The following is a 26,597-nucleotide window of genomic DNA, read 5'->3' as shown; positions in this document are numbered from 1 at the left end:
TTAAGTAACTTGGACACAAAATTGTCAGTTTTAAATTGGCAACGTTAATGTAATGAAAAAAACCTTCACCTCTGTTACCTCCTGTGAAATGGCAAGGGCATACTACCCCATCACCCACAGGAGGGTTGTGCAAGTAAATGAATTTGTTTGTAGTGCTCAGATCCTAAAGCAGTAAGCAACACAGAGGAAATATGTAATTATTTTGTAGAGCTAGGTTCACATAATGTGTTAAGACTGTATAAACGTGTGTACCGGGATTAATAGAAAAACCCAACACTGAAGAGTTGCTCACTAAATGACTGATAACAGCTCACTCTGTGTGCTGAGTAAAGAAAAGATATTTATGAAAAAAGTTACACAATTCAACAAACTACAGTAAGTACACACAAGAGAGACGAATTATGACGGCATAGGAAAATGTAGGTCTATTTTCTAACTTTCAATACAACCTTAATTATATTCTACATAGTACTGTAGCTATAAATACATAATTCACAACATAGATAATACATAACAGTTTAATTTGCAGGAGTCTGTGATTCTTCAGGAGTCAGACTACAAGTCACTTAAATCTTTTTAACTAAATTCTAATGAACTGTCATACTACACCACTTATATTCTGTATTAAAGAAACACAATATAAATATTATTTTCATGTTTGCAGTGTTAGCATTTTAGATTGTATGAATTTGTAGTGCCAGGTATCCAGATTCCAAAGAACCCAAGAGAAGGCAGATCATTAAATTTTCCAAAAACAACTTAAAAGTCAGCTTTTATAAACATACTTCAATAAATTTTAAAATCTCAGTTGTTCAAGAGCCAGAAGCAGGTTGTTTACATTTTATTGGAAATTTGCCAAACTCAGGCTTCTAGAGGGGTAAAACTTCTATAATGACCTTGAAAAGAAAATAAATAATGAGGCCTTAAACCTATGACTGACCTAGGACTGACCATTCCTCAACTGTGATCTCAATTCAGGGTAACGATGGGAGGAAAATTTCACGTTTATCAGCAAGGAATACAACATTTTTCTGATGATCTAATTGTGTGTATACATGTGCATATCTATAAATAGATTACGTTATGAAAATAGAGCTTAAAGTCAATGCTTACCTGGTCCATTAAGGAAGTCTTTAATTTGTACTGTGATAAGAGGAGGTGGAATACCACTTTTAGCATCTACTTCTCCTGCTACTGTTTGCAGCCAAATCTTGCAATAATCCAGAGCTTCTGGTAGAGTCTTTCCAGGATCTACAGGTGACAATGATCATATTCATTAACAATATTCCAGGAATATGATACATAACGAAATACTAAATACGAAATTCATAAAGTAAAACTGAGAAGTTTAAAATGTATACACAGTAGACAAAATTCTTAATACTTTTACACACATCATTTGTGCAGACATAGATAGTGCATGTGTTTAACAATGCATGCATACATATGCAAGAAAGCAAATCCAGTATCACACAAAATGAAGAAAAATTGCAAAAATACCAAGTGAAATATGAGTAAAAGATATTACCCATCACAAGACAACTTTTAATGGCACTTAAATTGATCTTTTGTTAGCAGTACTACTTAGAAGAGAAACAGTGATCAAAAATCACTTTCTAGACTGTATTTTCATTACCATGTAAGAAAACGGTAACAGCAACATAAAATTTAAGAGATCAGAATGCTAACAGATCTCGAGGACAAAGCACGATGATATTGCAGTTATATCATTCTCTTCAGAGTTTCACTCACACAGCATGTTTAGCTTCTAAAAACAGTAGCTATTCTTGGATAGCATCTTGAATGGTATTCCTTTGATCGGTCCGTAATATCACACAAGTACATGAAAATTAATTTCCTCCAAGCGGTATTCCTTTCTTTATTTTCTGCATATCACAGATGGCAAAAACAGTGCTGTAGATAGGCTTTTTATTCTTTAGCAACTTGTGACCTTTGTTACAATAGTCCTGAATTCTGGTACTACACAGTCTTAAATTCTAAATACTCCATCATTCTTTAATATCAAGATTGCTACTTAAATTAGCAAATATCTGCCTCACCCTTAAAGATTTAAGATTTTCTTGATTAAAGTTCATCTCTCCCATTTTCAGTCAATTAAAAATTGTTAGAATTGTTTTATTTAACTGAGTGTTACTGAATGGATTCCTTTCAAGAGCAGTATTTACATACCCACTATTATACTCAACATATGGTATCGTGGTATCACAGTCATATGTGGACTGGGTATATAAAGTCAGCTTTGGAATTTGTATTTCTTGACCTTATCATGTGATTCATATAAAACTTGGCACATATGAACCCTTATGTGATTTCAAAGAACCTACTGAAACCAATTGATCATGACTTTAGATCTATATGGAAAAGATCAAAAGTTAGCACATTCTTCTGTTTTTATTTGATCAATTTTCAGGCAATGACTTTACAGCAGTATTTGTACTGCATGGCATATACATTACAGCCTTTCCTTCCCTTTATTCCCACTATACATTTAGAAAGTCAGCTCTCAACAGTTGTTTAAGAGCTGTCACTGCATACAACAGATTTGTATATTTTCCATGTGAATTTCTACATTTTTATGGTTTTCAGCCCTTTTCTTTAATTACACTAACCAGAATTGTATGGCATACTCTCTTTTCTGTAGTAACTGCTTTAGGGAATTTCTTTTTCCTGTGTCGGATTTTGGCTAGCATACTGAAAATAATAATACAATTTTTTTTTTTTTACCACTGAGGTACACATTATTTTCAAAACATAGTTTTGTAGTTGTTCCGAGCAAGGATCTCAGACTTGGATCTATACTTGGATCTATTTAGTTTTGTACTGGTAGCTCGTCATAAACAATATACTCATGTTTTTCAGAACATATAGCATTGTAAAAATTACATTGTGCAATGCACATCGCTAAATCACTTAAATTGATCTTTTTATTTTATTTATTGTTCCTTCAGAAATACTAATGTAAACATTGAGGTTTGTTAATATGGAGTAAAATATTACAATATGCTATTACTTTGTCTCATTTCTGAACGATATTGTGCCATACTTTATATAACAACCTAGATCAACCACTAGAAATTAAGAAATTCCAGTAAATTTAGTCAAACATTGCTTTTTCAGAATATACTTACAGGTATTCCTACTATCCTAAGACATGTTTACGTTATAAAACAGCTAATAATCATTTCACAGTTGCAGTTGTTCAAAGATGAAAATTTCTTTAATGAAAGGAACTTACATAGCAGAAAATCCATGCATGACATAATACATTAGCTATACAAATACCAGCCTCAGGGCACTGTATTGCAGGGTTGCATGTATTGCAGCAAGTAAGCACAGAATCAAAAAAAAAATAATAAAAAAATAAAGGAGCCATTGGGCTCTTGGAAGATTATTTTGCTCTGTCATGTCTCCAAGGTGTGCAGCACCATCATCAACCCTTTAGTACCTGGGATGTATCAGGACTGGGACACATGAACAGTGAGAAAGACCTCAGAATTTACACATTAGGGACACAATGCAAAGACACTTCAACACACAAAACTAGCCCAAGCCCAACAAAATATATTACTTTTAACCCAGCACTGGCCTTACAGAGTTCAAGTTTTTTTTTCTTTTTTAATTTTTATTTATTTATTTTTATTTCAGGTGGAACCATGCTATGATGAAACCGAGATCATTCTGGAAGCAGGACAGCTGCATTGTCACAGTTCAGCATCTGAGGTAATAATTCTGAAGGGCCATGCAAAGAATGAGTTTGAGTGTTTCCAAGCACATGGCATGGTTTATTTGGACCTGCATGACAGACTTGACTTTACATCCAAGTATATCAGGCATGGATCAATAAATAATTTTTTATACAATGAGAAGAAAGCTAAATTCCAGAGGTTTCAAAACTGTCTGTACAAGTGCTTATATTAAAAACTTGAAGAAAGCTCCATAGAGGAGCTGCTAAATGTATCTGGGTAGGGCAATTTCATTTACATTGAAGGTCGAAAGAGTAAAATATGTGTATCTTGATTAAAAAAAATAAAAATCTTCTACGGCAGAAAACAGCATACGTGTTTTCGTAGGATTAAGGATCAGGAAAAGAATAGAACAATACAAACAAACAAATAAATTCCTATGCCACTGGGCAGAGGAATCACCAGAGAAGCAATAGAATGAAAAAAAAAAAAAGAGAAAATTTAGGCTGAAAAGTAAGAAATTCCTGATGGGAAGAGCTATTAGGAAAAGGATTCTTCTCCCTCAAGGAAATGATGGAAATGTTCAAAATGTTTAAAAATACACTTGACAAAACACTATAAAATATACAATAGGGAACAATTATGCATCAGCAGGGAACTGGTCTGAATAATGTATTATAATAGGTCATTTCCATTTCCATTTTCTATGATTCTCCCAAAAATCAACACTTAAATTTGCAGTTATTTGTATAAAGAAAATGCTGGAGAAAACCCAAGGGATGCATATATAAGCAAAAGGAGAGGCTAGAATTACTCCGCAGCAAGCCAAGAGAGAGAAAAGAAAGGCATGAAAAGTTGAGAGCGGTGAAGACGGCCAGAAATTCTATCCTCCGCACGATGTGAAAAATTTGTCTGGGGCAGCAAAAGAGAAATGCTAGGACAACTATCACAGATCGACAACCAAGAGTGTAATTTAAAATCTGTAAGACTGAAAAGCTGCAAGACCTTGAATACTTCCACATTGTTTTCCTTTATTATTATTATTATTCAAATGAAAAAGATATATCTCTGGCTATTTTTGAATCCTCTGAACATTCAAAGCCACTTTTAGTCCTGGTAAGTTTCAGACCTCGTCTCCAAAATTCACAGTTTATGAAGTAACTTCCTAAACTCGACTTGGATTTGCAAGTTTTGATTGCAGTTACCTCCCCCTCATTCTCATGTTAATAGGAGACGACAAACCCAAACTTTTGAGGGGGGAAAGGAAAGGATGGAGGCAGGAGGAATTTCACATCTCGAAGATTTTCATTTTTCAAAACGTGTTTTTTGACCCTGTTTGTACCTGACAGCCAGGGCACCCTGGGGGAACAGCCCAAGGCAGGCGTTAGCAGGGCGACCGGGCTACCGAGCAACTTGGCCCCTCCAGCTGGAACCTCACCCAGGCCGAATGAGATCTCCAACAGGCTTTTATTTCAATGGATGAATCATGGCTTGGTTTGCAGTCAATTTTGCAAGCCAGTACGATGCTGCAATCTTCTCTGCACTTCCAACTCCGAAGTGGGACGTTTGGTGTTATTTTAGAAATGGTTTCCATTGGAATTTAGTGAACTTAAATGGGAAAACATTTCTGTGAGTGTACTCACAAGTGCTGTGTCAGGAAGTTCCCAAATGAGCATTTACAGTAACCCAAGGCATGCACACCCCTAGGCCAGCTCATCTTTACTGCTGGGGGCTGCACACCCTTACATCCCTGGATGCGGATGCGCTGGACGATAAATATACTCAGAGGGGAGCAGGTGATACTCCAGCACAACTCCCTCAGTGCTGTGCTAAGTAACAGCTTTAAATCCTCTTTCTGCTTCGGAGGAAGCCCAAGCTGACAGAGAGGCAGTGAATGAGACTTCCTGCCAGATCCAGCCTGTGTTTCTCTCCATTCAGCCTGGGCTTTTTCATTAGATCAGAGGTTACATGTGGTCTTAGCTACTGCATCTGCTCTTCATGGACCCCCTGCCATCAAAGGCGTGGGTGTAAAAAAAAAATAAAATTAAAGGAAAAAAAAAAAAAGAGAATAATTTTGGATGGCCTCACAATGGCTATTTTTTTTGCAAATGCTTCATTGGAGGAAGTTGAAGAAATTCCATGCATAACACATTTATTTGGAAATTTCTCTCCTTTATAATGGCCAAGCAGCACAACCTCCTCTTTGAAAATAAACAAACAAACAAATAGAAAAAAGATTTTTCAAGAATGCCCAGAGCACAATGCTCAGGAAATGAGGCAATTTTGTATCTGGATTACATTACCTGAAACAAAGCAAATAAAAGTTTAAAAAAATATTTATAAAAGCAGCTTATGAGATTACATTAAAAACAATTGCACCCACTTTTATTTAAGTGGAAATGGCCAACGCTCTGTTAGCAAAAACTAACGGCTAGCAGATGCCATTTTTTTAAAACGTAGGATGAGCAATGAATAAAAAGGGTTGTTTTATAGTATCTTTTAGGCTACCTACAAAGGATCTTACAAGTCAACTCAGGGAACAGCTAGTCTTTTTAATGACATTTATTGAGGGTTTAATATTTATCCCATTAATACATTTACTTTGATTTGAAGTTCCTATACCTGGCACTAAGTACCATAACCATAATCAAGCTGTGCGAGTACAAAAATAATTTAAAACACAAATGAAGCAGCTTAGCACAACCATAATAAAACAGAGCTAACATTGTAACAACCTAGTAACTTTCCTCCTCCTCCAGACTGACTTGCCAGTGGACGTGCTTTGAGAGAAAGATTGAGGAAATTGAAAGCACAGCCACTAGTCTTTAGCTCTAAGGCAGGCAAATGCTCCCAGATACAGACACAGGCCTGCTGGAAATGTGTTACTGCTAACTGATAATTGACATGCTAATAGTACTTAACTTTTAAATATTCTATTTCCTCCAATTTTCTTCTTATGCACTTATTTCTTTCATCTTTCAGAGTAAGTAAAAAACAGCCCCAAACACAGCTAGTGAACAGAGGAACCAAGTTCTTTGGAAGAAGCTCATTGTTTTAGCCACTGGGCAATACTCTCTCACACATAAGAGTGATAGCTTACTGTAAAAATCCTGAATTTTAAGCTCCATTAACTTGAAATCTTAAAAAAAAATAAAAAATTCCTTATCCCAAATAAAATGTATGTGGCTTCATAAGAGTATTAGAATCTTCACATGTTCAAAGTAGTAAATTATCACAAATTTCATTTCGTCAGTTACCTACTGTTACCTATTATTTTCTTCAGACTTCATGCTGGTGCAGTTTTACAGGATATTTTCCCTATTTTATTCAAAGCTTTATAAAACAGACTCTCATCAAATACCTGTTAGAAATAGCTATAAGGTCCAGAATATTCTTTGTTGATTTACAGTTGAACAATGTAATACACTCATGGAAAAGGTAAGGGATAAAAGCCATAACTAGGTCTAAACTACGATCAGCTTTTCTTTACTCCCAAACTGTCTTGGAAGCTACCTTCCATGAAAAAGTAAGACCTTCGTTGTTTCGTAATAGAATCTTGTATTGCTTCTGCCTTGCAAGATTTGAGAGAATTGGTTTAAAAATGTAGACTTTTTGCTGAAAAGCAATAAGGAATTATAGCACTGCATTTCGTAAGACCTGAAGCCATTGCAGTTGAACTAATAGCAGTTGTCTTCAGAATTACACAACAAAACTGATTCAAAACAATTTTCCAAATGTTTTAGAATATTCCTAAAATGTTCTTATGCGGCATATATGGTATATACACATGCACAGGATGATTTGAAATGTCACAGTTTTTATTAGCATGTTTTGGATCTAATCTACATAGTTCATATACGGTTAGCTACGTAAGCTTAACCGCATTAGTATAAGTAATGAGAAACCACCCCCACAGGAGTACCAATAAAACTTCATAACAAATGACATATATTTTTTCTTCTGCCCGGAGGAGTCTTAATTTCATCAGGTTGTGATGAAATTTGCCATGTTATATCTGTTGCTGTGCTGTTGCCCATCTCCATCCTGTGGTGTCATGCACACAATGTTTTCATCAGGCTTAGTCCCACTGTTAAAGATGTTTTTCAAGGGGGAATATGCTCCATTGGTAACCTAGTTTAAATATATCCTTCATATTTAGCTTGTGGCCTTCTCCCCATTGTACCTTAGATAATGGAGAATTAGTCGGCATGCTGACACACAGACACAAGAAGGGAAGTCTTTTAGAATTTAACTGGAAATATTCTTTAGCAACTTTCCCTGTAAATTAAACATCATTTATACCCTCTTTCCACCTTCCAGTCCTTAACATACAGAGAAAAAAACCAAAACAGTACATAGCTATTGTACAGACGGAGAGAATCCAACTTATTTTTTTCAAATGAACTTTATATCATTCTTCATTTGGACGATACATCTCTTTCAGATAAAGCTGTCAGCAAATAATCACAACGTCATGAAAAACTGGAGTGATTGATGAAATTGACTGCAGCAACATAGAAAATGCAGTGCAACATTCCTGATGTTGTATTATATGCTATGTAATATATATAGTGTGTGTATATAGATATATACACATATACACACATACATATAAAAAATAGTTAATTGCAGTTTTGCCTCAAATATGAGTGCTAGAAATTAAAAATACAAGTTTCCAAAGCTACATGTTACCACAATGGTATGACAACATTAATCTTGAATGGTGCAATCACAAGCACAGCAGGTCTTCCTAAACAAGAGGCAATAAAAACTTTATACTGCCTATTTTGTTGTGCAAATTAGCATATGACTTAAAGTGTTTAAGTGTGGATTAGTTTTATTAACTTACTAATACATTTAGGGTGGTGTTTTCAGGCACTAGAACTTTGGCACCCACCTCTCAAACTCTATTAAAAAAAGGCATAATGCTTTGGCAGAAAGCACAGGATTCTGCCTGATACACGAGTTAAGTATTTATTACTGCCCACAAAAGCAGCAGGATGAGACCAGAACTTCTGCGTTCACATCATGTCTGACTCCCACCTCCACACTGTTTCACCTTTGCCCGACACAAAAACAAAAAGCCAAAGAAAAGGATGAGTCCCATGTAGGACTAATCTCTGGTTCTCCAAGACCTTTCCAGCTCTCTAGATGGTGAGCTAGGAGCTCTCAGACCGCGTGTTCCTATCATCTTTTCTACTCACACTTCTTGCCATGCTTCTGTGCTCTCTGATCCACCTTTATTTTGTAGGAAGACTTTATTGCTTTATAGCTCCCATAGGTACAAAGGTAGCAAAAGGCTTTGGAAGTTAACAGTAGCTGCAGAATGGAGAGAACTTTGCCCAGTTTATTGGTAATGCAATAGCAGCTTGTACAAGGACACATCTGAGTGTCTCAGACATGAAAATGAAGTTGTAACTTCATGAAGTTGTGATCTTAAACTTACAACTACTCCCACTGCCCTTCAAGCTTTGCTTTGTTAATGGATTTGTTAATTCTTTTCATATTAATTATTACAATGATAATCTTTTATATGGTATTTAACAAATAAAGATGGGAATCTGAAGTAAATCAAACTCATGACACATCTATGTTTCTCTCAAGACAGGATAGCAAAAACAAAGGAAGATGAAAATGGAGGACTGATAAAAGACGCATTCTCTGCCATGTTTTCTCATCTCTATTTTAAGTTTTTTCTCTCCAGCTGTCTATTCTTCCTCACTGTTTAATCCCTTTATAAGTTCCACTATCACTCAGACTTCTGGAAGAAGTTAAGATTTATCAAAAATAGCATTTATTAGTCTTTAATGGCATCTATTAGTCCAAACACATGGCTTTAATCCCAATTTTCAGAAGATACAATCTATACAATCTCATTCAGTAGAGATTCAGTATAGCTGCATAAAAAAGATATTATACTTTTTGTAACTAGTGTGCTGTATGAAATCTGGCATGAAAAAACTAGCAATGTTTTTTATCTACAACTCTCATTCAGTGAATAAGTTAAAAAAGAACAACAAACAAACAAACCCGTCTCTAGCTATTTTTTCATCAAATTCCTGCATCCTCAGGTACACTTCTTGTTTTGTTTTTTTTTTTCATAACAGTCTGTAGAGTAATGATGCATCTCATTAAATTCTTATACTAAGTACTGGCTGTCAGAGAAATGAATTGCAACCATTCTATTTCTCTCTTCATCAGTACACATAAGACAGACAAAGAATTTTTCTAAATTTTTCCACTAAGCAGTTATTCTGTTCTTTCTTACTATAAACTATGCATATGACTTGAAAAAAGAAGTAAATTCATTAAAAACCTATATCTCAGCTGAATGAAAACTTAAAATAAATGACATCATTAGATGCCTTGGAAGATCACTATATTTTTCTTATAGATTATGATCAAAACACCAGGTGCTTCTAAAATGTTTTTCTTTAAATTTTATCAGTATTTTAATTTGGGGAAATATTGTGATACTCAGCCTCACGAAATGCTTTTTTGTATGAAATCTGCTTGACTTACAACTATTCTGTAGACAACACTGAGAAGTTGAAGTAATGGAACAGTCCCTATGACAATCTGGTGTTGAGAAAGTAATATTGAGGAACAGGATGAAATGGTTGCTGAAAGGTTCAATCTTAATTAATTTCAAACGTTTTTCACACTCAACTGATTTAGCTGTGGTGTATAATCCTTAAAAAATGAATATTTACCGATTGATTTCTAAAGATGTCCTAGAAGTCCACCAGTAGTTTTCTCTTCCACCACCCCAGTAGCTTTAAGAAGTGTAATTATTTTGACATTTATACCCAGGAATGAATGCTGAATGATCTTACCTGTACACTTGTAGTCTGAGGCTACTCCCTTAAGACCAGCATCAAACACTGATATTTCTACCTTCTGCTTTCTGTGGTGGCAGCTGAGGAGCACAGAGGGCTGTGATACAACAAGGTAGAGAAATGGTTGCAGCTCTATGTCACCAGTTCCCCTGCGACCGGGCTGCCGAACAATAGTTATACCCAGGGCTTGTCGAGCAGATGACCTTGTGGAAGCATGCAGACTTTCCAGAGACAAAAGACCAGTTTTTCTTCCCGTAGACGGGGGAACATTGCTGCTCAAAAGATCATCTGCTGTGACGGAGGAAATGCATGGCTGACTGGGCTTCTTGGTATCATGGCTGCTACCTGAGCCTGCTTCTGGAAGGTTCAAGGAGCTTTTGCTTATTTTCTCACCATCTTTCTGCTCTTGTGGTGATTTTGGTTTAGGTAAGGCAGTGCATGAGTAAGTCATCAGGGAGATCCGACTTGCTGTAACAAAAATGTCAAAAGGGATGAAATTGAGATTCTTCACAATGGAAGACTGGCGGGAGGGACGGGCAATGCGGTGCTGGCTGGTGCCACTGTGCTGCTCGATCTGAACGATTCTGATCTTAACGCTGTCACTGCCAATTCCACTGTCCTGTGCTCCACTGTAACGTGAAGAAGTCTCAACTGTTCCCCCATCACACACGTCCATTTTTTTCTGCTCTTGTTTGGAAACCTGCAAAGGAAAATATTATATTAGCTTATTATATCCATATCCCAACTGTTTCCATTTCAGTGGCAGCAAACAATCACTCTATAAACATGATGTCAAAAAAGAGAATTATAAAAAAATATCTGCCAAGTTAACTTTAACAGAGTAATCACTCATGAAAACACAGCAGGTGTCTGTTCCAATGAAATGATGACTCACAACAGATGAAGTGCCAAAAGAACATGTGAAGGAAAAAAATAAAGATTTCTAGGCTTACAATTCATTTTTTAAATGGTTCCTTATATGGTAAAGATTCTACAAGAAATATATAGATTAATATGAAACCATATCTCTATAAAAGAATCCATCGTAAATAAAAAGCCTAGTCATAACTATTCTCTAGTTTTGAGCACTGATGCTCAAGAAGTTCTCTTTGGCACTAAAATATTTTACTGTGGTAACACGAAGGAGATAGCAATATTAATCTACTGCAAAATCACGAAAAGATTAAATAGAAATTGTAAGCTGAAAAGTGTAAATATTATGTTGCAGAACTAATATTTTTCTTAGAGTAATGGAAATGACAGCTAACTTACATAAAACACCAAAGTTGAAGGAAACATCACACAATATCTACACACTGCCCCTGTGATGGGGTATGAGTTCTTAAGCTTACCAAGGCTCACCGAGCGTAATCTTGGCTGTGACATCCACAGGGTTTCAGGTGAGAAATCATTGTATATAGAAATATTTCAAAAATAAAACATACACCACTGAATAAACACTTAAAATAACTTCTATTGTAGAAAATAAAACAATGAAACAAAATTTATTTGCAAGGCTTACTATCCAGGAACAGGATACATTTGTAAATACTGCCACTGAAACAAGTAGAAATCCTACAAAGAACCTGAGGACAAGGGGAGCACATATGCAAAAATATTTGGAAAGAAAAAAATTGCATAAATTCAATAATAATAATAACAGTAATGATGATGGAAGACCAACTCCTGTGATTCACATGACTTTAGAGACATGCATTACCATGGGTCGCTTCCACAGAATTACTAGCACTTCTATCTGTGCTGCCCAGAAGAAGTGTTTCTGCTCCACTTAGCAGAAGCGTTACTATAAGAAATGCCCTACTCAATCAGACGCATGATCCATCCAGGACAGCATGCCGTTTCTGACAGTGCTAGGAGGAGACCCTATTGAGAGAGACGGGATGCTGGCCACTTACTGCAATTTGTTCCCCTTCTACTCCCTAAGCATCCATAGCTGCTGCATTCGGGATGCTGGTGGGTACACATGCCTGTGTAGTCCTTTAGTGACACTTTCTAGACTTCTTGTCATGATTCCTCCACTTCGTTTTTGAATATGCTGACACCGTCTGGCCTCCACAAGCAAATTTCAAAATCTGTATTCAGTTTAAACTAATCTCCCGCTAGTTCTACTGCATGTCCCCAGTTTTTTGTAGTGTAGGATTTGAACAACTGTTTCACGGTCAGCTTTGTCAGCACCGTTATGACTTTGTAAACCTTGATCATATTCCTCTCTCAACCTTCTCCTCTCAGGACAGTAGGGCCCCAGCTTTTTGGGTATCTCTTCACAAAGCAACTGCTCCAGCACATTTAGTTTTTGTTTCCTCTCTCTGACTTATCTAACTCCACTATGCACTTCTCGAGTACTCTACACAGCATTCAAGAAATAGGACTACTACAGTTTTATAAAGCAGCAAAATGATGCCTTGTGTCTTGCTCTCAATCTCCAAACTGATTATGTCCAGTATTTTTTTTTTTGGCTGCCACTGCACACTGACTCAATGATATCATTTATTTTTTTTCCAGGACCTACTTCAACAGTTTCTTTTTGTCTTTTCCACTCTAACGAATCTTTGAAAAGGGGGATATAAAATAGGGCAAAACATACCTTAACTTCCATTTGAAAACTGTAAGCGTGAATTAAAAGAACTTACAAAATTTATCAGCAACTACAGAAATGAAGGGCAGTGATTACCGAATTTCTTCAAACTTCAGTCTTTATACAGCAGTATATGTAGATTCTACATTTACTTTAGAAATTAGGTGGTGGTGGTAGTTAAAGAAAAGCTGCTTTTCTAAAGGTTCCTTTACATTGCGCTTTCTGAAACAAAGGGAATAAACCCTCCCCCTCTTTCTTTAAAGGCATGGCCATACTAAAGAAAAGTATTACAAAGGAAATCCTGAAACAGAACCATTAACTAGCTGAGATTTTCTTTGAAAAGTTTTTTGCCAGCTCTGGTTACAGTCTTTTCATATTCACTCACGTACATATTTTTCAAATAACCAATAAACTTCCTTGTGGCTGATTTCTATGACAGACTCATATCACTGACTTGTAAAAGTGATACCAGTTTTAAGGCAGCCTCTGTAAAAATAACTGGAAACCATTCTAATGAATTACCACATTATAAGCCAAGAAACTGTGACCTCTCCTGATATCCTAGCAAGGTTAGACTATTTACACCTCAGCCTCTCTGTTTGGTAAACCATGAAGTGCTTTGGCCGTATCTTGTACTGATGGTACTTTCAAAATGGCATAGATGGTTTTACTGTTCATGCATTCAGGGCAAGCAAAAGGCAGAAGGGATGGAGCTGTGGAATGCTCTTGCCATATCATTTCATGGAAATACTGCCTGAAATGAAGTAGACAGCATATGCTGTTAAACACAGAAGTTCTTAATTACTCCAAAGCCTTCCATTCAGCACTATGAAAAAAATCTTTTTAGAGAGTACAGTTCTGCAGAGAAATACACTCTTCTGGCATCACATGGTATTCTCTTGTTTTCCTCTATGCAGGAGTAATTTCTACAGATACCTGACATATAAGTTATACCTGACTTCGCCAGAGGCATTGCAAATAGAATATCAGCCACCAAGTGGTAATCTTCCACAGAGAAAAACATTGCATGTGTATGACTGAGTGAAGGGAGAAAGCATCCTACTTCTGTTTTCTGAATGGATCATCTAATCTCACACCTAAGTATATTTGACTTAAACCCTAGTTCTTTTCTTCTGCCTTGTTTTATAACTAAGCATCTATTAAATGTGCTCCTCTGTGTGAAGCACCTCAAGGAAGGTAGAAAACCAGCTCTACCCCCATCCCCATTCAGACCTTGGTTTCTCTGACTACTCTCAGTCTACTGCAAGGGTGCTAATTGGTCCCAACTGCTGAGTTTCCTGTTCTGTGGACATTCAACTAAAAGAATTATTGAGACCCCCAAATCAATTCACACAGGTCACTGAACAGCAGTCAGATGGTAACTTCTGCTTAGTACTAAGTAGCATGCAATACGAACCAGTGCCCAAAAGGTAAAAAGCACCATATCCTATTGCAATTTTCCATGCCATCCAGCCCAACAATTAAACTTTGACTTACGTATTCTCTTACCATACATACTATAAAGGTTGGAACAAGTGAGGAATGATTTGCTAGACAGCTTTTTAATAATATTACCAAGTACAAAACAAAGGTGCAGAAGTACCACTGGAACTGTTTGCATCAATTTCTGCTCAGTAAGCATTAAGCCTTCTCCCAAGTTTCACAGTTAACCTGAAAGTATGCCTAATAATAAACCTGGGCATCATTTAGGTATTCCTCTAATGGGATAGGAGACGAGAGGGAATGACTCTCAGGGTAACTCCTCCAAAAAGATTTTTTGCTTTATTATGGAATAAATGGGCCAATACTTTAAAGACGTCAAGAACAGCAATATCAGCTTGCTGTTAGCAAATGTAATGGTAACATTTATCATTGGGCTGTATTATATCAATTCTCTTACTCTTTACATAACCCATTTAAAATGAACAATAAAAGTTTTCTTTAATTAGCTACTGGTGTGCATTAACATGATCATGATTAAACCATAAAAACCAACTGTACATTACTCTGGTCCCCTATCCCATGTGTTTTAAATTATTTTAGTTGAAAATGTACTTTGAGTCCCTTTTAAAAGTTCGACCTTCTGCTTTCAGAGAATTAAATGCATATTACTGTAGTGGAGAAGATAATGTTTCAGACCTCCAGGCATATATTAAACACACTGGCAGCACATTAGACAAAATGCTTTACTTATTAGATACTTCCTATTCTAAACAGTGTCATCAAAGGCTAAAAACAAAATCCATATAAAAGCTGCACAATGCTTCCACACAGAACCTGTGCCAAAATCCCTGTACTTTCCAACTAATGAGGAAAGGATGTGTACTCTTAACATATGAATGTAAGATTTTCCAAGCATTCACTTTAGGAAACAGGACTATTGATTCCACATGGCTTATGTTAAATGAAACTGTATTGGTAAAATAACCTTTAAGATATTTGGCATGATAACTGTAATTAAACAGTATTCAAAGGAGTAAAACAAAAGGGAATTTGGTTCCACAATGGCTAATTAAAATAAAATGAAAAAACACAGCATGTCATCTATCAAGATAAATTGTTATTGTTTAAGAACTATTTAAATACTGTTAAAATATACTTTTAGATAAAATCTGAAAGGACTGGAAAAATATTTGTGGCTTAAAAATGGATAGTTTGGCGAAGAAAAAAATATAGGACGCTGAAATTTTATGCTGAGATAATAGCTTTAAAGCTTTGAGCATAACCAGATGGTACTTAAATCAGAGGAATTCTACAGTTTCACTGTCAGAATGAGTTGCAATATGGAAAGGTTTTCAATAGCTAGAAAAAACATGTCAAGATGATAGTTTACTTAGATCACTTCAGTGCATTTTCTCGTCTTTTCACAGTTATATATCCTATCAATACTAGACACCGTAGGAAAGGTGTTGAAAGCTACACTAGTAGCTAGGGAACTGCGGCTAATTCTTCCTTTTCATGTGTTGAGATAGGTAACTTTACTAGCTTAACCCCTTGAGTTCAATAGGGCATATGACATATATATCTATCTAGTGAGAGAGTGTGGAAATAGCATGTCCTGTAGAACACACACTGAGAAGCACATCTTAAAATCTATGGTAAATAAACAGATTTGCTTAACAAAATTGGCAAGCAGTCCCATCTGAGGTCAGTGCAACCTTAGCCAGGTAATCCTTATTTATTTTCTATTTCTGATGGAAGTCTTCAGACAGTAGAGACGTGTCTTGAAAGTTTCAATCCATGAAGAGAGATAACAAAATTATCAAGGTAAACACACTAACATTTTAGACCAATAATTGACACATTTTCCAAAGCAGAAAACGGTGTTTTACAATTGACATTTTTTATTATATTTTCACTTTCTTAATCTCTCTGGAGTTTTCAACAACAACAAACGTAAACACATGCAGTTTCACTGTAAACCTTTCTACCAGTTTTATTTTCTTTTACTGGTACTTTACTGCACTTTACAAACTAATTCTCTAATTAATGGATCAAACGTAAGCAATATAATCTTTGGAAGTGCAACTGCTCTAGATCAAAACCATCTACATCTGCATAATTTTTCCAGCTTCTCATATTAATTATGGTTATATAATGGTACTATTGAAGTAAAATTTCCAGCCTTCAGCATAGCCATTCCTTAACTCTGATCAAAAGCCTTCAGCCAATCATGAGATCATTCTTCACATTACATAAATTATGGAAAGAGTCACAAGTGTGAAACCACAGAATCAAAGTGCCAATCACATCTGGTACATCACCGTGACATGTGACCTAGTTTTATTTCTCTTGCTAAAAAGTAGCAGTATTTTCATGGAAATAAAAATCCTGCCTACCACACAAACTGAGCTAGAGAAAAATGAACACGTTCCTTTTTTTTTTTTTTTTTCTGTTGTGCTTAAACTGGAATTATGAAGAAAACACTGTGTATTTTCCTTCTGGATTTATTCTACATTCTTCATCTACTTCATCAAAGATTCTCCAACAGCATATGAATTTATTTGATGTACCATTGTTTTCTATAGATCTATTTTCATTTTCTGTGTTAACTTGTTTACCACTTTGTTCTACTGAACAATTTTGTTTTGATTTGAATATGAATTGTATGAATGACTATAATTCTGACCACTATCAAAGTTAGTTTTTAAACTGACATATTAATCTCACATGGAAAATATAATGAAACACACACATAAAAACATTTTGGACTACTAAATTACTTTTTCTGGTCTAATAAAGTTGCTCTTAAGTTTTAAATTAAAACTTCAGTCCTGCAGTTTAATATAGACAACTTGCTTGTACTTGTATCAATGTAACGATGCAGAAAGAGTTCTGTATCCCAAACTTTCCTACAAAAAGGCAACTAATAAATGAAGTCAAAATGATGCAACTAAAATATCAGAAATTTTTAAAGTAGCTTATTTCATATAAAAGTCAAATTGTTTTTTCACTAAATAATTTTCTTTTTAATCAGAATTTGCTGTAAAATAAATGATGTGAATTTTAAGTGTAATGCTGTTTATGGTCTCACAGGCCTAAAGAACTCCTCCTGACAGGAATTTTCAATTTTAGTTTTCATAATACTGCACGAATTATGTGAAAGATGTGACGGCTAGGAACAATACAACACAGCTTCTTTGTGTAATGTTTTTCCAGCTCTTCAAAACTAGAGTAAGAGGCTACATTCTGTTAAACACTGATCCAAATATTCATAAATCAAAGCTGTGCTGAATGTTCCAATTGTAACATGGTTATATGCAAATGCTAAATCCTTTCTAACTCCAACAGAATTACTTTTTAAAATCTTAATACAAACATTATGCTTATTATGCTATACTATTAAAGGCCAGTAAGAAATTTTGTGTTCATTTTTTTTTTTTGCAGGCACACTTTCAAATTGAAAAGACCAGGCTGAAATCTGCCAGAATTCTTTGTCAAACAGTAATTTTTCCTTAATATTTTTAATAAAAGTATTGGTTTTTGTGTTATTTTTGAAAATTTAATTTCATAATTTTTAAGTTCATATCTTTGCCTTTACATGAAAAACATCTGGAATAAAATGAATATACATATCTACTTTATACATGATCAGTGTTTGTTCATTTTTGCACATTTTTTTTCTGGTTAAGGCTGAGAAACTATATTTTTCATGGGAGTCTGCTTGCATAGCTCTTGTACAAGTTTTAAAAAAAAGTAGTTGAAATTTCAGCTTGAGTTTGTATGACATTCTCTAGCATTTCAGTATTAAATTTTCAATATAACGAGGTAATTGTACCAGTCACAGCTTTAGATCACATTTTCACACGCAGAAAGATCACTGAACTAAATTGTGCTTTAGGATTGATCTGATCTTATAAAAAGAACTTTGTCTCACCAAGCTAATTGAAAATGTCATAAAGCTGAATTAACTCACATTCACTGGTGTACCAAAGTACGTTATAATAACAACAACATAACAAACAACCACTAACAAACACCCAAAGATGTGCAATTTTAAGTAATTAAGGCTGTACCTTCACAACAGAGAAAGATTGCTCTCAAACACTAGAAGAAGACCAGTTACTCAAATCAGAGGCCAATACGGCTGCATAAACAGGTTTTCCATCAGAATTGGCACATCACAGCCTGTGGTGGGATTGTTTTAAGTGGTGTTGTCACTGACCAGTCCTGGGAAATCGCAGTGCAACTGGGTGGGATTAGGTGCAAAAAATTCAGGGTCCTACACACTGATGTTTTCTTGACCAGGTGTTCTATTATGGGTTAAAAACTTTCTCACGTGATGAGGATGTTTAAAATAAGAACTCAATGAACAATTTTTAAATTCAAGAATTTAAATCATTTTAGAATTCTAAATATGGAAATATCTGATGATTCAGTGTTAGGACATCCAGAGATAAGAAATTTAACAAAGTTATTTACTCCCATTGGAGTAAATTGGAATATTCTGCCATTAACTACTATTCCATGTTTGATGCATTACTAGATGCCAAATACCATAGCAGTGATTCAAAGCAGGATTCAACAAAACCTCGGGATGCTAATTTAAGCATTGTTTTCTAGGATAGAATGAATGAGTGTATGAACAATGAAATTAGTCATTGCTGCAACACAGTAACTTATTAGTTGGCTATCATAACATAGATTCTACCTGCAGACCCTTAATCAAATAAGCATACAGCTAAACAAACTATCCCCCAAATCATACGCTACAATTTTTTCTTTCAGATATATTGGACCCTTTATATGTTTTGAACATCCTAAAGACAATTAAAATAACTAAAATCTTACAGATTAGAAGACGTTATGTACAAACGTTGCCCAAGTCAACAAACTTCCTTCCACATTATTTCCAGTAATGTCAGACTGAGTCAGACTACATGCCACAAGCTGAAAAATCCACAGTACAGCAATCTCCAGTGAGAAATATCCAACTGCTGGCACACGATTGCTCACTGAAACGTATGCTGGGATGTTGACTGCCTAAGGTTTTAAAGCTTCCAGATGTCTGGAAAATTATCTTTTTTCCCTTAATGTTTTTTTTAAGGTTGTTACATCTCACATGTATCAAGCCAGATACACTTGTACCTAGCCCAATGTTTGACTAAATCATGTTTCAATTTGTGTAGAGTACCTTACCAAAAGACTTCATGGGGAAGTAAAGCACATGAAGTGCTGTATGAACTGAAGAGCAGGAAATTAAGAGTTCCAGAATACAGTTAATTTGATCTAGGCCATCAAAAAATATCCTCATTTTTAGCAAGCTGTTTGTCAGGGCCTTGGTGTGCAATTCCATGATAGACTGTTTTTGTGTCTTCTAAATTGTGCTTAGCATGACTGTATAAAACAGCCAGTTCAAGGTCCTGAAGCACACAAAATAATACCTCCCCCCCCCCCCCCCCATCCCCCTAAAAAAAATCGGGGGAAAAAAGAAGGTATTTGTTTTTGGCATGTTCTATTTTGGGCACTGGTTCATTGTGCTATGTCTCAAGAGGAGAAGGACCGATTGTGGCAGTCCAGTTTGTAATCACTCAATTAGCCTCAAAATTACACCCTAAGTTGTGCTCTCTGAACTTCCTTAAAAATAATTAAAGAAAACAATTGTAGTATTGGAGCAGGAATGAGAGGTGAGAAACACAACCCTTGTAAGCCCGCTTCAGGAGAAGAAAATACACGGAACTACACCTTCAGGTTTTTCTGACTGATCGACTCTGGCAGTCTTCCAAGTGCCCTCATCTCCTCGGTGCTAGGAAGCTGGCTTCAAAGTGCCCAGAGCTCAAATCATGCTGAGATATGACTATATACCTTACTGGAGAATCAACTGAGAATTATTACGAAAGACATCCTGTAGTAGTCTGCCATTTTCAAAGCTTCTAACTGCAGTGCTAAGATTTCATTAGAACCATGTAACAGTGGGCTGGTGATGACATTAAAGAAAAGAAATGGGCCATAACATACACATAAGTTTTGTTCTCTCACTGAAAAACATTTTTGGCCTTTACCTGCTTCTATATGGTATTATTACGGCATATTATAATATATATTTAGATGTAAAAAGACTTTAGATTATTACTCAACATTATTTATATACTTTTTTTCATAAAAAGAATTTTTCTAATTTTGGTTCATAAAGTTTATTTTCCTTCACTAAGAACTTCTGTTTTCCTGGTTGTGGAAGCTTATTAAAATACTTTCTTAAATACTATTCCAAGTATTATTGCTCAATTATGCAACTGCTGCAGTGGCCATGTAGAAAATATGCACTGCTGTAAATGTAAATGCACACAACATAAAACCAATATGACCATGATCCATACTTTCGAAGTATATGTGAGGTGCTGCCTTAAAGCTAGTGTTCCAAATAGCCTCCAACTCTTCCACTATATCTCCCGTCATGCAAGGTACTCCTTTCCAAAGACAATTTTTAAGCTGTTGGTTCTCATTTCTAGTACTGAAAGAATAACCTTTGAAAAGCAAGCTCTGGATGGTTCATCTTCAGGAATCTCCAAACAGCTTGTACAAAAGATGGACAGAACTGCATTATTTATTCAACACATGGTAAAAACAACTTTTACGAATGTAATTTAAAATGTTCATCCTTTATTGTACTGCTATAGAATAGTTTATCAAAAGCAATCTTGGATGAGGTATCTTAACATTTACTGTTTGTCTCTAAAGCCTTTTAAGATACCAAACCTACAGTATATGCAGTGGTATGACACAGCTATGAACTCCTTTTATTCAAATCTTTCATCTACAGCAAAATAAAAGTCAAGGAGAAGCATAAAAATGAATGGAACAAAAAAAACCCCAACGCATAAGAGATCAATGTTTTGCTTGAGTTACTACATAAATACTAACAAGCTTTAATTGCTTACAGAGATAAGCATTATTATATACTCATATTTAAATTATATATACAAATATATATTACAAAATGTATAGCTTTTATTCTAAAATTAGTTTTCAATTTTACAGTACCTACTGGAAAATTCTCTATCAGACTGCAGCCCATAAGAACCTGGGGAACCTGCTACTGAAGCTGAGAAACACATGGAGAATACAGTGAGAATGTGCAATTTATAAAAGCTAAATTTCTGACATATTATTTTGTTAGTTGGGCCAAACTGATTCTTGGCACAAATCTACATGCTGTGAGGGGCTTTATCATGGACAAACCCGGACAAATAGCGAGGCACTCAGCTCAAACCAGCCTATTGAGAAATTACTTTGTACGAACACCAAAGATCCAATACACATAATGGGTAAAAATCACGTGTTCAATGTGTAATAAACATTTACCTGAGGAAAACGCCTTATTGCCAGATGGAATCAATTTTATGAAATGACGAGAGATTTTCAAAAGCATGTAGATCAGTTAGGTGACCATATCCCAGTGAAAGACAACAACAGATTGGCAAAAAAGTTATTTGTGATTCCAAATCTTTCTTACTCTCTTCTCTCCCTGTTTTGGAAGCCTAAGAATCACCAAAATTGATTGACCTTTATTAGCAGGATTTTGGAGATTACTTATTCCAGTGGGAAACCAAAGAAGAGATAGAAATTACTCCAAGATCAGTGGTGAACTACTCCAAACAAACACTTAATTACCCCTATAGCTACGTGAAAAGAAGATGCCTGACTTTCTAAAATACTACATTAATTCACTGCTCTTCAGATGAGTTTGATGAAATCTGTAGGCAGGATCCCTCCTCAGTAAAGCCAATAGATTTTTAGAATCATAGAATCACCTAGGTTGAAAAAGACCTTCAAGATCACCAAGAAAAACTACCAACCTGACCTCATCACTAAACCACGTCCCTCAGTGCCATGTCCACACATCTCTTTAATACCTCCAGGGATGGGGACTCCACCACTTCCCTGTGCAGCCCATTCCAATGCTTCACCACCTTCTCTGTGAAGAAATTCTTCCTAATATCCTATCTAAAACGCCCCTAGTGCAACTTTAGACATTCCCCTCACATCCTATCACTTGTCACCTGAGAAAAGAGACTTACACCCTCCTCACTGTATCCTCCTTTCAGGCAGTTGTAAGGAGTGATGAGGTCTCCCCTCAGCCTCCTTTTCTCCAGACTCAAGAATCCCAGTTCCCTCAGCTGCTCCTCATGAGTCTTGTTTGCTAGTCCCTTCACCAGCTTCATTGCTTTTCTCTACACATGCTCAAGCAACTTCATATCCTTCTTGTAGGGAGAGGCCCAAAACTGAACACAATATTCGAGGTGTGGTCTGACCAGTGCTATGTACAAGGGGTCAATCACTTCTCAAGTCCTGCTGACCACACTATTTCTCATACAAACCAAGATGCCAATGACCTTCTTGGCCACCTGGGCACACTGCTGGCTCATGTTTAGCCGGCTGTCAACCAGTACTCCCACATCCTTCTTTGCTAATCAAGTTTAGTTTTCCACATTTTCTATTTTACCCACTTTCCCAATAATTTAAAATAGTTGTCACTGTTCATTTCCGAGAATACCCTACCAAGTCATTATTACTCCTATACTTTGATGGAGAGAGCTAAAATTAATGGAGATCTTAGGAGAAGTTCAGAATGAAGCTTTCAGTCCTGATTCATGCAATGAGTCACAGGTAGTTTGGGGAGAAGGTACGGTGTCAATTAAACAACATGAGTTGGAAATACTGGCTAGAAACATGTACTGAAGAAAAAATTCTAACATTGAAGGTTATTAAGCAAAAATATTAATTAGCATAGCAGAAACACCAGAGCTACATACTATGGCTTTACACTGTTCCCTCTGAATAGGTACTAGTGGCCACTTATCTGCAGAAGTAAGTTCAGAGCTATTTGAAGTGGCTGCAAACCTGAATTTGATTCACTAGATGTTATTAGTATCACATGCATGACTCATATCAGTCTATCACAATTATAATCTATGATTTCACTGTTTGATACAGCAACTGGTGACTTGATCAGCTGCAAAAAAGTACAAATGGAAATATTTTCCTGCTTTTTAATCTTCTCCATACTCACCAAAGCCACTCTGCAATGCAAGTCAGTGAGACAACTACCTCTACTATCTAAATGGGAACACAAATAATACTGGATTTCATCATACTAATCAAAGCCACGGGACCTATACATGTGGGCCTTGTCACATTTTTCATTGTGCACGTGTGCTTTCCATTGTGCATGTGCGCGCATGCGCGCATCTACAAGCATGCATACATTCTTTTGAATATTCCTTATGTGTTTTGTCTTCCTATCTGCAAAATGGTCCCTTTCTTTTAAGATTTTTTATTTTAGGGTGAGTTTACTTTAGTCTCTTGCCTCTTATTTACTTTGTTGAAAAAAAATATTTCTGCATTGAAGAGTCTTAGTAACAAAGTAAATTTAAAGACATTTTCCCAATACATGAATTGCACCTAGGTTTCTAATGGAATGAAAACATTTGCTTATAGGAAGTATCAAAAAAGTATTGCACAGCCCTTCAAAAAGATTTCTCTCTGCTGTTTTTGGCAACAAAATCAAATGATGAGACAAAGCTTCCTAACAATGGAAACAGGGTATGGCGATGACTCAAGATACTGGCAAGGACTTTATTTTGATAGTGTCCTTGACCTAACCAAAGACCAGTTTATTTTCAGGAAAACATCCGACAAGTGGCTATGTGGGATTCCTGGTAAAGCTACCAGGAAAATGATGCAAGAATTATTCAGCTATTCCAGCTAAGGGTTTTTATTGGCAATCTCACAAAGTTACACTTCTAGCACTCTCTCTGAAACTATCAAGCTACAAGCTTACTTTTAAAACTTTATGAACAGAACAGCCCAATGACAAAAAATGATCAGAAGATGACCCTCTACTGTCATTTATATTTCAAAAAAAATGGCCATTCCACAAATTTTACTGCATTAAAAGCAAGATGACACAGAAACCAAACTAAAGTCCAAGTATACGTGGACCAGCAAAAAGTCTATTTGTCTTCATATGAACTCCTTATAAATCACCCTAGCAAAGAAAACAACTTGGTTCAACAGAAATTGTAGATCAGGAATCTAATGCAAAAACCTTACATCTACTTTTAACAGAGATGGGGTAAATCTTTTTTGGCTTCCCAAGGGAGAAGTCCTCACTAAATTTTTCTCAGTTGAAATGAGAACGTATTTCAGATTTACCAGTCAATATGCAGCAGGACCATTTACAGATTTTCAAAATTACTTTCTCTTTAGTCTGTGCCTTTCATTCAGTGTGAATAATTTATAATAGCTACAATTCCAGCATTTCTAGAGTAGTGTCCCATCTTTAATATGAAGTAAGGATCCTACTGTATTGCACACTATTAGACTTTTCATATCTTCTCAACTGTGGGCAAACTGTGAACACAACAAGCTCAAGTGTTTGTAAGCAAAGGGAAGAAGTGTCTCTTTGCAGGGTTTGGAAAAGATACAAAGCAATAGGCTAGGACTTGCAAGATGAAGTACTTCATCCAGCTCCTGTGATTTTCATTTGTGACCTTGGTATTTACGTTCAAATCCCTCACTTGTCGGAGCAAAATGGTACTATTGCCAAACAAGAAATGGGATCCTGTGATGATCTGTTAATCCATGAGTGCTGTGCTCAAACTGTTATAAAAAAAATACACAGCAACTTTCCTGCTTTGAAAGTACAGGGGGGGAAGAAGACAACTTGAAATGTCCTCATCTCTGCTCCTTCCCCACAGCTTACTTGCTTCTCAGTTACATGTACAAAGATCAAGAAAAGCAAAGGCTGTGACATTCAGGGTTTCTGCACATATACTAAAGCTATTGCTTGTGGAGAGGAGCTATACACGAAGACATTAGGCTTTTCTTTGTTCTGATTAACAGACAAATGCAAAGTGATATTTTTATATCAGAGAAAAATGTCTTCCTTCAGCAAATAAAGATTAATTTTAAATTTATCATACAACACAGCAAACTATGGGCAACTGCAAGGAAAAAAAAAACAACGAGGACAACAGTTACTCTATCCCAAAGGAAAGTAAGACTTTGTTAGATGTCAAGGTATATGGATTTTAAGTTTATTAAAATCTTTTTTGACATAAAAGAACTCTCATGCAATTTAAAAAATTAAATCTAATTACTATCCGAGTGGCTAAGATTAATCTCTGGAACAACTGAAACTAAGAAAATGAAGTTATATGTAGTGCAAATTTTGTCCATGAATTCTATGCACATGTATATTACACACAATACATTACAATATATTACACACATCTTCGTGTTATTATGTATTTGGAAAAAAACATGCAGGCACCCATTTATCTCATACAGCTTCCTTTTACAATTCAAGGTTTCAGATCTTCAGCATGAGTAGAAATAGGAAACAAAGCTCACCTTATAATTAAATTAAACCTATCTTACAAAGTCCTACTGAATACAGATTCTCAGATTTAGATGAGATTGATTCATTGGCAATTCCCTGAATTGAAGGAATATTTATTTTTTTTTATTTTTTTTAGTTTAAAACATTATAGAAATTATTAAATTGTAACATGGCTATAGCTAATCCTGCTTAGCATAAAACTTGTTGTAAATGGCCCAAGGATACTGCTGCAGCTCAGACTCATGAAAATTCACTTGAGAGGAACCAGTAAACAACACTTAATTCTATCCAATATAATAATTTGGGCTTCTTGAACATCTTTGCATCTTTTTGATCTTAAATAAATAGAAGGGTATTCTCTTTTATGTTTAAACCCACTACTGATAAAAAAGAAACTTTATTCATACAAGTAGTCTTGTCACTCTTAAAACTGTATGAAAAGCTCTTGAATTTCTACTAGAACAGGCACATGAGTTTTTGAGAAAATAACCACATTTGTTTCCTGCCATAATCTCTGGGATGAGTTACAGGATGTAACATTCCATTAGGCTGTCTCAGATGATGCAGCGTTACCTGAATATGAAAACAGACTACAGCTGGCCAGAAAAATTGAA

At 35.7% G+C, this 26,597-nt stretch overlaps 1 protein-coding gene across 10 annotated transcripts in view; it reads right to left on the bottom strand.

Annotated features, from left to right (window-relative positions):
• Positions 1–26,597, bottom strand: part of VPS13B (vacuolar protein sorting 13 homolog B) — a 477,988-nt gene that overhangs the window by 112,629 nt on the left and 338,762 nt on the right. For all 10 annotated transcript variants that reach the window (XM_080583158.1, XM_080583153.1, XM_080583155.1 and 7 more), the window contains 2 exons: positions 10,541–11,243; positions 1,114–1,251 (listed from right to left, as the gene is read on the bottom strand). In XM_080583158.1, the coding sequence (XP_080439284.1) occupies positions 1,114–1,251; positions 10,541–11,243 (841 nt within the window). The remainder of the gene's footprint in view (positions 1–1,113; positions 1,252–10,540; positions 11,244–26,597) is intronic.

The sequence above is a fragment of the Anser brachyrhynchus genome (genome assembly GCF_964034855.1).
Source record: "Anser brachyrhynchus genome assembly, chromosome: 2".
Lineage (NCBI taxonomy): Eukaryota > Metazoa > Chordata > Aves > Anseriformes > Anatidae > Anser > Anser brachyrhynchus.
The sequence above is the reverse complement of the archived record's forward strand: the minus strand, read 5'-3'. Positions and strand labels throughout refer to the sequence as shown.